Source organism: Rhagoletis pomonella, unplaced genomic scaffold, assembly GCF_013731165.1.
Source record: "Rhagoletis pomonella isolate Grant_MI unplaced genomic scaffold, Rhpom_1.0 Rhpom_scaffold_00009, whole genome shotgun sequence".
In the NCBI taxonomy this organism is placed as follows: Eukaryota; Metazoa; Arthropoda; class Insecta; order Diptera; family Tephritidae; genus Rhagoletis; species Rhagoletis pomonella.
This window is the reverse complement of record NW_023458563.1, coordinates 27976825-27989213: the sequence shown is the minus strand read 5'-3', so window position 1 is coordinate 27989213 and position 12389 is coordinate 27976825. Positions and strand designations below refer to the sequence as shown.

General features: G+C 34.1%; 1 protein-coding gene across 1 annotated transcript in view; it reads right to left on the bottom strand.

The window, feature by feature from the left end:
* Positions 1 to 12389, bottom strand: part of LOC118745472 (mediator of RNA polymerase II transcription subunit 15) — a 127013-nt gene that overhangs the window by 17620 nt on the left and 97004 nt on the right. Inside the window, exons 8-9 of the mRNA XM_036478920.1 lie at positions 8895 to 9018; positions 6770 to 7645 (exon numbers count right to left, since the gene is read on the bottom strand). Of these exons, the coding sequence (XP_036334813.1) occupies positions 6770 to 7645; positions 8895 to 9018 (1000 nt within the window). The remainder of the gene's footprint in view (positions 1 to 6769; positions 7646 to 8894; positions 9019 to 12389) is intronic.

Here is a 12389-nt window from a genome sequence, read left to right as displayed (position 1 = left end):
AGTATTAGATTTGCATACCTACTAGCACAATATTTAAAAGGTATGAAGAATATGGGATTTTCCGGTAGTTAAGGATGATTAAGATTTTTCTTTGTACCTAACCACAGCAGATTCGTCCAAACCTTTTCTCAATAGATATTCATACCTACTCGCGCAACCTATAAGTAGCTATAATAAATCAGCTATAGTTTATGAAGGCAGTGTATGGTCATTTTGAAGACCACTTTTTTAGAAACAGCGTTAAAATAAAGACTGTGTTATTTACATAATTAATATTTTCAGTAGCTATGGCTCATAAAAAGGCTAAGCTTGATAAAGAAATTTTTGCTTCTTTTTGCTTTAATCCATTCAACAAAAAAAAACACGTTTCTTCAGATACACGACGGCTTTCTGACGGCTTAATATCAAAATTCCCTACGCTATCAAAACGGATGCGAATTTGTGGATCGTGCAGGAAAGAGCTCAGCAAATTGAAGGAATTACCGACTTCGAAAAGTAATGAGCCTTGTGAAGACGTTATTCCAGATAGAGACCATATTGAATCTGAGAAGGATGACCGAATTTCCGATGACGATGGCTCCAACTTTACTGAAGAAAATATGACTTCAAGGGATGAGTGCCAAAACCAATACCACAAGGATGCAGTAAAAGTACTTGAGCAAATAAAAGAAAAGTACAAAACTTCAACTAGTAGAGCAGAAAAAATTCAACTTCTCACGCTTGCTCCACCGAAATGGAGTCGCGCAAAAACAATGGCTGAGTTTGGAACATCAGAAAGAAAACCCAGGATTTCTAAAAAATTAGTTGCAGAGCATGGCATACTCACACTCCCAAACACAAAGAAAGGAAAACCTTTAGAGTGCAAAACTGAAGCTCTAGTGACTCAGTTTTATCAGCGCGATGATATGAGTCGCCTGATGCCAGGGATGAAAGACTGGGTGTCTGTACGAATTGACGGTAAGAAAGTTCAAATGCAGAAGAGGATAATTCTCTGCAACCTGAATGAGCTGTTCGCGAGCTTTCAATCTGAACACGAGGATATTAAAATTGGATTCACAAAATTTACCCAGCTCAGGCCAAAACATTGCGTCTTGGCAGGAAGCAGCGGAACTCATACAGTATGCGTTTGCATTTAACATGAAAATGTGAAGCTGATGTTGAAGGAAATCAACTTGAATTATTTAACAAATGATTCGCCGGAAGATTTGAACAGTTACCGTGATTGCCTTAAATTGACAATGTGTCCTAATGTATCAACTTCTTGCCACTTGGGTGAATGCTCAAATTGCCCGGAAACTACGTTCATCAAAGAGAATTTGGTCAAGTCTTTTGACCGAGAATTTGTGGAGGAGGTCAAATTTGAATCTTGGCTGCAGTCTGAAAGGTGCACATTGAAAACAGTTATCTTAAGTGTGGACGATTTTGTGGAAGAAATTTGTACCGGATTGGTAAACTTGAGAACCCATGACTTTCTAGTCAAGGAGCAGCGGTCATTCTTCGAAAATTTGAAGATACATTTGCAGGCAGGTGAATTCGTTATTTCATACGATTTCGCAGAAAACTATAAATATGTTATCCAGGATGCCATACAAGCATTCCATTTCAATAACGACCAAGCAAATATATTTACAATAGTTATTTACTACATGAAAGATGGAAAACTGGAACATAAAAGTATGGCAATCATATCCGACGATTTGAAGCATGACGCCGTTGCTGTTTATGAGTACCAGAAGATAATACTAAATTATCTAAAATCCGAATTCACAGTAGCGAAGGTATACTACGTTTCGGATGGAGCTCGTCAGCATTTTAAAAACAAAAGTAGCTTCGCAAATCTTATGGCTCATGAAACAGATTTCGATACACCAGCTGAGTGGCATTTCCATCCTACTGCTCATGGTAAAGGAGCATGTGATGGTATAGGAGCAAATATTAAAAGAAATGCAGCGAAGTATAGCCTCCAATGCTCTCATCAAGCCCGTATCTTAGATGCGAAAGCTTTATTCCGGTGGGCAAAGAAGTACTGTAAAGAAACTGAAATAATTTTTAGTAGCAAAGATGATCATGCGGAAACTGCGAAATCACTGAAGAGCAGATTCGATGCACAATCGATGGCACCGCTCAATATCATGCTTTCATACCGATTGGCGATGGAAGGCTCAAGTTAAAGAAGTTTTCTTCCTCTACCCAATGTGATTTCTTTCCAAAAGCGAAACCCGAAGTGAAATCAACAGCAGAACCCAGTAACCGTAAGAAAGGATTGACGACTAAAGCCACAAAGAAAGGTGGAAAATAAAGTGGATGGAAGGCTGGCTATTATAAAATTAACTATCTTGTATACTTTTTATGTATCTATTTATTAAATTATATATTAAAAACTATTCTAAATAAAAAAAAAATTCATAACTTTGACCAATTCTATAGAAAAACAGTTATTTTATTCCAAAGGTGTACATATTATGGGTATTGTTATATAGCGTTGGAAAGGTAATTGTATCTAATTTTTTATATGTCTTATTTTCAGGTTTCAGAAAAACTTAGGTCATATATTAAAAATTAAAAAAAAAACGCTGTTTCGAGTTACTAAATACTCATTTTAATAGATAAACAAGTCGCATCCCACTAAGCGACCTCAAAACTCTTAAAGAAAAATACCTAAGCTTTCTTTTGAGCAAAAAATAAACAATCTTAATCATCCTTAACTACCGGAAAATCCCATATTTTTCATACCTTTTAAATATTGTGCTAGTAGGTATGCAAATCTAATACTCAAAATTCTGCAAAGCTATTAATAAAGAGTTTGGATGCACAAAATCGAGTACCTGCTGTGTTAGACTACGAAAAATCTTAATCATCCTTAACTACAGGAATGGCAGTATCGAGGGTATGAAACTTTGGTTAGGCGTGTTATATACCGTTGGAAAGGTAATTGTATATACCTTCTCATATAAGTTTTATTTTCAGGTTTCCGAGACACTTACACAATAATACGAAAAAAAGAAGACAATAGGTCATATATTAAAAATTAAAAAAACCGCTGTTTCGAGTTACTAAACGCTAATTTTGATTGATACACAAGCTGCATCCCACTAAGCGACCACAAAGCTCTTAAAGAAAAATACCTAAGCTTTCTTTTGAGCAAAAAAAAATATAAGAAAAATACCCCTTTTTGAAAAAAAAACATAAAAATTATTTTTTATTTAAAAAAAAAATTTAAAAAAATTCATTTTAATTAAAAAAAAATAAAATTTGTAAAGACTGAAGAGAAATCTATCGAAAACATTCCTGAAAAAATTTTCTAAATACAATAGGTAATTAGTTATATGGATCCGAAAAAATGGCCGTTTGACCAAAATGTCAAAATTCTAGACCCTCCAACTCGGAGTGTGTTTGACCGATCCCATTGAAATTTTGTGTCATAACTACTATTTTTTAGGACTAATCTTGGTGCAAATTTCATCCCGATCGGAAGACATAGATTTCAAAAGTTGGGTCACTTGAGGTGAAATGCCCCATATATATATATTGCTATTTCTCAGTTAATATTTTATGAAAGCTGTTTGAATTTTAATCACATGACTAGAATTTTATTACAATTAAGACGACATAAAATAAAAAATAAAAAATATATATATTTTTTATAAATCATACATTTTTTTATAAACAAATAGAAATTTTTCCGACTTTTCATATGACTAGAAAAAAAATTTCTTTACAATTTTGTTCTGCAGAATCTTCTGAAATAATTTCTGAAAAGAAAATGTTAGCACATTTCACAAAAACAAATTCTACGAATGTTCAAGCGCTATCACCTCGGCGCGAGGTTCGCTGTCGTGGCAAGTATACTAACATATTCATGCGTTTGATTACCTAAAGCTACTAGTTTATTATTCCAGCAGCAGTGAAAAGCCGAATTCTATATTTTAAGAAATAATAATAAAATGCTATATAGGTTTAAAGTAGGTTTAAGTTTATTTTTAACCGACTTCCAAAAAAGGAGGAGGTTATCAGTTCGTCGGAACCTTTTTTTTTTTTTTATGTATGTTACCGCATAACTTTGGACCACTTCAACCGATTTCGATAATTCTTTTTGCAACGGAAAGGTAGTGTCTCAGAGGTGGTCCCATACTAATTTGGTTTTGATCCGATCATTGGATCATATATATAGATATATATATATTTATTTTTTAAGTCGGTTTTTTTTTTTGCTAAAAATTACTTGTATACTTATTGAGAATACACATAAGGTGGTGTTGTTTCATTAACTGTGAGTGATGCGAGATGGTCAAAATTTCGCTAGTGAGCGGCCGAAAAAATGAAAGTATTTGTATTTTCTTCCCGAAATTTGACAATAGCTCATTAAAAGCAAAAGCACTCTACATGTAATTCTTATATTTGTCAATTATATGAATTCGCATCTGTTACGCATAGCGCAGGACAGATGATAGCTGGGCGACAACCACCGAACAGCGGCAAAAACAAACAGTATTTTCTTTTTACACCGACCACATACACACAGTTCAATAGTTCAAGTAAAAGCAAAAACTTAACCGTCCTGTAACGTTATGCGCTGAACTGTAGTGAACTAGAATGCTACCAGTTTGCGTTTCAACCCACCTAAGTAGTTCGCGTTATACCTTTTCTATGTTAGCGACTGGTATTTTTAACATGGCAATGTCGGCCGCTGTGGTGTAGTGTTTAGCTTCAAGCCCTTGTCAAAGCAACATCGCAAAGAAATATAGGGCCCTATTATGAGTTGCATTCGATCTTCGAAAGTGGTCGAAAGTACTGATAGAACGAATTTTCATTTGGTATTATGGCGCACATTCGATGAAGAATAGCGCTATTGTGAATTTCGTTCGTTTACGTTGTTCGCAATAGTATATTTTCACCGCTGAGAAGCTTTGTTTATAAATCGAGCAAACTAAATAGTGTGCTTATATGTACATATGTAAATTTGTGCAAATTAAAATGAAATAAAAAAGAAGTCGAGTTTATAAAAACGTGGTAAAAATTAGTACAACGGAGTTCTCGTTCAACCACTCTGGTTCAACGACTTGTAAGAGGATGAGAGCTTAGAAAACTGGCCAGGAGCAGAAAACGTTTCAGAGAGTTTAAGTGTAGTCTTTCCAATAAATTTAAGAAATTTTGTGATCCAAATCTATTTAAAATATATTAAAACTATACACAGCTCTATGATTTTGTTCTGAAAGATCGTGCCAACCGAGTATTGGGATTTTCTTTCATAATTAAAACCAGACTTTCGAGCTTGTGTTTAGTATGCACGACGTCTAACGTCACGTAACTGCATAAAATTAATACAAATTGTTTAAAATTAGTGTCTAGCCGCCAAAAAGTGAGAAAACAAATGCAAAATCATACATTTTTCACAATTTTCTGGCACTTCGCTACACCAACGAAAGCAAAATTCTGTTCAACAGAAAATTCGATATTCAACGAAAATTCCGACACGCTTGCATAGCTCATAATACGAATTTCACTTTCGATCTTCGATATAGAAAATCGAAGATAGAAAATCGAATGCAACCCATAACAAGTATGTATTTTATTTAATTTTGGTTTTTTTACGAAATTAAATTTACAATTTTAAATTTATATTTGTAATTACAGCCCATGACGAACCGGTATTACTTCCCCATTGAATACCAATTTACGAACAAGAATTTCTACCAACTAGTTTACTTTTTCCTACGAGGAACTGGTATAGTTATAGTTCATAAAAGTATAACAATTACATGTATTTGTTTGTGCTTTTAGTGGGCTATTGTCAAATTTCAGAAAAAAATACAAAGATTTTTACTTTTCACTCGCTTACTAGCGAAATGTTGACAATCACGCATCATTCACAGTTAATGAAACACCACCTTATGCGTATTCTCAATAAGTATAAAATAAACTTAAACTGCATTTAAGCCTAAATAGCGTTTTATTATTATATCTTAAAAGATTAAGTTTTGCTTTCCACTGCTGCTGGAATAATAAACTAGCAGCTTTAGGTAATCAAACGCATGAACATATTATTGCTTGATATTGCTTGCCACAAAAGCGCACTTCGCGCCGAGGTGATAGCGCTTAAACATTCGTAGAAATTATTTTATTTATATGTACAAAATTTTCATGTTACATATGTATGTACATTGGAATATTTCACTTGAACGAAACACTACAAATAACGCTAACAAAAAACAACAGTTTTCTAACTAATTTGGAGCCGCCGAACACAAATACCGAAGTCCTTTATTTTTCCCCAAAAAATTAACCCTTAATAAAGTCAAGGGCTAACCTAAAAATTATATCCCTCTTTCATTAAAAGAAAAAAATACATTCTCATATTTAAATATAAAAATTAATTACTTATACAAATTTAAAAATTTCATCAGAAAAAAACATTCGAAAACATTTAATATTATCATTAAAATATTGAAAAAATTTTCAGTTTATTTACATATCGCACACCGTCTTCAAAAGAGGCACCACTCAAAACTAAGATTCGGAAATGTAACTGCTTGTGGATCATAAAGATTCGACGCAATTGATCCAAAAAACAGACAACAGTTTTCTAGTTATATAATAAAATCATAAAGAAAAAATATTGGCATTAAATTGAGAAAAATCGACCAACATTTTTTTTGAGTTCTGCCTCTTTTGAAGACGGTGTGCCCTATGTTGTACTATATACATACATATATTTCAAATGGGTCGTCAGTTTATTTACAGTTAATAACACTTCCTTTTGGACTTTAAGGGGGTTCATGCAACACGGCTTTTCGAGGCTTTAGGCTGTTTGTAGACTGGGGAGGGGTAACACTGACACTCGCACGCTGGTCTACACACACATAAGGGAGTAGCTTGCCTGCTGTTGTAATTTGCAGTTGCTGACCACTGTCTTTCTCCACGTCATCCCACGGTTGCGTATGGCGAACAAATATAGATTCTGTTATATTATCCGATTCGTCGCCGCTTTTATTTTTGGGTATGATAGCTAATTTCGAGCTTTCAGCAGGTTTGCTAGTTTTAGTCACCAGCGAGTACTGAGCGCAACGCTCCTCTTCAGCTAATTGTTGCTCATAGTTGGATATAAGCTCACGCACAGCAATTTTCACGTACTCCTCTTCTCCTTCTTTGGCTTCTTCTTTTCGTTGTGGTTCTTCCTGGTTTTGTAAATTTCCCTGGTTCGAAACTTTTATTTCCAGCTGTTGTAGTTTTAATTTTTGTTGCTGCTGCATACGTCGTTCTCGCTGGCGCAAACGCTTTATCTCTTGTTGCTGCTCTTCCAACAGCTGGCTTTGGTAGGTTTCCAACAACTCCAATTGCTCACGGACCATTATGCGCTTTTCTCGCTTGTCCATACTTGAATCTTCGTTTTTTAAGTCCTTGTCTTGAACAAGTTGCTGTTGTTGTTGCTGCTCCTGATGTTGTTTGGTCGCATGAAGATGTCGCTCAACTCTATTTTCCTTTAACTCCCCGATCGCATTGTTGTATGCCAACAGATCCTTTGTCGATATGGGCGAAACCCTCAGCTCGGGCGAACGTATGAGATAATCAAGAAATTCACGTGGTTTCGATACTTTATTCTTATCAATATATTCTTCTTTTGGACGTCGAAGTTCGCTTTCCGACGCTGTTTCGGCAAATTTATTGAAAGCCACGATCTCTTGATCGTCCTCTCTATTGTCTATAGTCTCGAGATCTTTAAGTGTACCCCTTATAAGCCGTTCGCTTTCGTTTTCTATTAAGTAATGTTTCTAATTAATAATCCAGAAAAATTAAAAAAAGCGAAACTTGTTAAAAAAAAATTTAAACATTAAAGTAATTCATACACGGATACACCCATTTTAGGACCTCAATGAAATAATGTCCAAACGTTAGTATTTATACATGTTAGTGATTCATCGAATTACCTAAAATTCTATTTGTAAGGAAAATATACTAACATTTCGTTTAATCCGTATAACATATTCATCTTTAACCATTGAATTATTGTTTCTTCTGTGAACTTTTTACTACTATGTTTAGTGAACTTCTACGAAAATTCCTTTCCTCTTCCTTCCAGGCGTTAAACAATTCAACGAGGGTAAACTGTCGCTAAATTTTACTATAGTTGTCTAAAGACAATAATTATGTCTAAAGTCATTTTATACATGAAATTACATGTAAAACGATTATTTTATGACTAAAGATCGGACCCACATTCACCCAGTGTGGAAAAATTGTGTAACTAGATCCTTTTGCAGTTTGCTTACCACGCATGGATATTAACGTTTGACCTTACTTCGTTCAGCGCATAATTAAACTTTGAAATTGTTCAACAGTATTTTCTAGTTTGAGCTGATTTATTTTACAAAACGTTTTCGAATGGGTTAATGCAAATCGTTTACAATATTTTAGGTCGCACCGCAAATAAAACAGCGAGCTTCGAAAAAAGGATTCTTACTCAAAACAATGTCACTTTAACAACATTTATTCTTTGTTTAAGCCTGATGGTATCCTAAAAGCTGATGCGTTATTTTTCTAATGCTCGGAGCGAAATAAAAATACAGCGCTCTATATTTTCAGCAACTGCTTTATCGATTTTTGATTCAAGAGAGAAACGGCTAAATTTCCTTTTCCAATGATGCCAGAAAATACTCTAAGCAGGCGCCTATTCAATATTCTTGGGCAAAATACTTTACGACGTGCTCTTTCTCTGAAATCAAATTTACTATCTGGTACACCACAGCATGATGCGGAAGTCAACAAATTTGCCAGAAGTAGCAGCATAGCTTGCTAAGCACTCACTAAGCTACTCCTCTGCCTCATAAGCACATAATTTTCATAACATTAAACTTTTTTTGTTCTAATCTTTGACATTTAATTTCTACTTTACCCACCTTTTGGTAATGTGACACTTGGTGCTTTCCATCCCTGCGGCAAGCTCGGCTTGTACGCTAAGTCCCGTTGAGGATTACTGCTGAAGTTTGGCTTACATGTTGGGAAGCACGCCTCATGTAATTTCTAAGAAAAGTGAAAGGAAGATGTAAATTTATGAAAAATATTATTAGATGCTATTTTGTTAGTAAGTGTTTCGATTTTTGCTTTAGGACAGCCAAGTACTGAAGATTTTTTTAGTATTCATTTAGTTAGTTTGATATAGAAATTAATTACACATTATTTACATTACCAAGCACATATGTGCCTGAAAAAAAAGAAAAAAACACTGCGGTATCTATAAGGAATTATTTAAGAATAACGTTCCGCAATCGCTCTGTTTAACTGACATGGCTACCCTTGATTTATACCAAATGTTCACCCCTGTGAAATTACCACTTCTAGGAAAGCATTTTGAAACGACTGAGATTATAAAGAAATGAGCATTGTAGTTTGTATGCTATTTCAATTTGAAAACTGCTCGTCTGCTTTTCTTAACCGCTTGTGCAAGTATGTGGTAGTTCATAATGTAAAACTTCACATCGCACCCTTAATAATAGAAAGAAATAATTCAGCATTTTTGTTTTTTTTTTCAAAGTGCGGAGCTACATATATGTATGCTCTTCATCTGCTGAAGCTCTGAATTCGATTCTACATCTGCCTCCACTTGAAGTTATTGCAGTCTTCATATTTACTCAGGGTACCATGACATAACTCCAAGAGGTATAACTCAAATTTTAAAATTTGGAATTATGGCACTCCTTATGCAGTGAAAGAAAGCAGATTTTTTTACTCGGGGTTATATCCCTTCTTATAAGGTGTCATAACCCCAATTGGGATAATGTCACTTTTGAGCCTAAAGCATATTTGCCAGCTCTCAAGAAAATCGAAAAAAGCATATAAAAACACGCTCAAGAAATGAAAAACAAATTGTCTATTAAACGTTTTTCTGCGCAAAAATACTCCCGCCGCGATAATTTTACCTGTAAGGGTACATAATAAACAATTTCTTGTATTCACGTCGTGGAACCTCAACAAACTCAAACTCAAACTAAAACCAGCTTCTATGACAGTGTTGTGATAAAAATTTTATCATTACTGTTGCACATTTTAAATTCTTTTGGTTTGCGAAATTACATGAGGGATTTGTAATTTTGTCGCCTTTTAGTTTGGAAATATGTCACCAAGTTAAAAAATTGGGTTTATGTCACTACACAAGGGCATTGATATTGTGGAAATGGTCTTGGATTTGCATTTGGAATTGCGCTTGCAAATTTTATTCTAGCTACCACGGCAACCGTTTGCATTTTATTGTTATTAATTTACAAATGCCCCGAAATATATAATTACAAGATCATATGTATGCACAAAATCCTGAACCGCCTTATTGAAATACTACGCCAGCTTTTGCTGGGAGTTAAATATACGAGTAGATATGATCTGTGATTATTTCTAGCACATCATATAAAAAATTACATATTTTGAAATTCTACATTTTTGAGTTCTGAACTTTTCACTACACTCTCTTTATAGGTGTGATAAAAATCTCCCAAAATTCATTATAAGCTACCAACCATGATACAGAAAAGAATGTAGTTTCATTGTCACATTTCGGGCGCCATATTAACTACCTGACAATTAAGCAGATTGTGACATTTCATGCTACCATACCTTTCCCCAATTTTTTTTTGTTACAAAATAAACAGAAAATTTGTCTTTGTTGCGAGCAGTTAGGAAATTTTAAATTCCTAAATACATCTTCATATTTGCAACAAAAGCAACCAACGACTTCAGTGAAATCAAAAATCCGTTAATATGTTGCCCACCGCAAAAATTATTTATTATTAAATGCACATATTTATTATAAAGCCAACCATCGCAAAAGGATTTGGACAGAATAATGTCCATGTGCTTCGCAAACGTTAGTTTGGAGTCAAATTAACTATCAGGTAAGTCTTTCATTTGTTTCGTATCTTCTAAGAAGAAGGATCGGATTTGTTCTTCATGTTGATAAAGGATTTAGCTTATTTACTTTCTGTATATCCAGATTACACCTAATGTAACTCCATCGCAGAACAATAAAGGGCCCTGCTGCTATGTGTTCCCGTGCAGTTCCCATTCTGGAGGAAATATATGCTACTTCATTGATCGTGACTTTGCTGTCTGGGTGAGCTCGTGGAATTTTAGTGCTAGTAACGCCAACCTGCTGTGAGACATAGTTCAATGGCGTAAACCCACGACTGACTGCGTGTCAAAAGCAGCCATCTGAGTTGAATGCCGTAAATTCCCACTCTGACACCATGGCCGATCTTAGAGCCGTCAGTATACCAGATGTGGCTATCTTTTCGGAGTTTAGGTATTGATTGTCAATGATATTTTACGTACATACATAAATCTACTTTCCGATGATTATGGTTTTTGAAATGTTTGGAGAAAACTAACTCAATTTTGATCAAAATGAATGGCCATTTATTTAGTATTGATCCAAATTATATATTTACAACTTTCTATTCAATAATAGTAATATTAGATGAAAAATCCTAAAATGTCATTTTTTTGGGAGAACCTTTTTTTAGAATAAGATACTTGAACATAAAAATAGAGTGAAAAACTTTAAATGTCTGCAAAAATGTCAACAAAATTACAACCTTGATTTTATTGTTTTGTTTCATGTCATTTAAATCTGTTTATTTCGTTTAAAATAAAATTACCTAAGAAAAAAATTTTTATTTATTACCATCTAAAGCTTTTTAATAAATAAAGTTGCCAAAACTGGATTTTTTTTATTTCCTCATCTCTGTAGATTGATATTCTTCAAAGGACATTTTACTATTCTATTAAATCACAAATATTTCATAAAAAAATCTCCCCTCCCAAAAAAATTCAATGTGGCTAAGCTATGCTTAATGTTTACATCTGGAGAAATGTCAAAAACCTGCTTTATAATAAAAAAATAGTAGTAATGAAACTACCCTCTTTTTTGTATCATGCTACCAACTACCGAAAAAAACAAATGCTACCACGGCAACACTGGATATAACACAGGACGCACAACATAAATTGGAGGAGAAGCTCGGCCAAATACTTAGCAAAAGTGTAAGCGCCAAGTATTGATTTTTTATTGCCCCTTTTATATCAACTCTTTTTCTTTTTTATACTTAGATTGCCGTTTCTTACACTAACAAATTCGCAAACATTTCGATAGAAAATAAAAAAGGAATTAATTTATCTATATAAAACTGCATTTAAGTCTGACGATAGCCTTTAATTTAGTTAAACTTCTAAGATTTTTTTGCGGCTATTCAAAAGGTCGCAACACTTCCTAACAGAGACATAATTATTATAAGAGAAAAGAATAAAAGTCAATCAATAACACAGGCCGACAAAATTTTTACCCAGAAACCAGACTATACTTTCCCGAAGGTATTCGGTGCGCTGAATTCAAATCTGGCCACAGA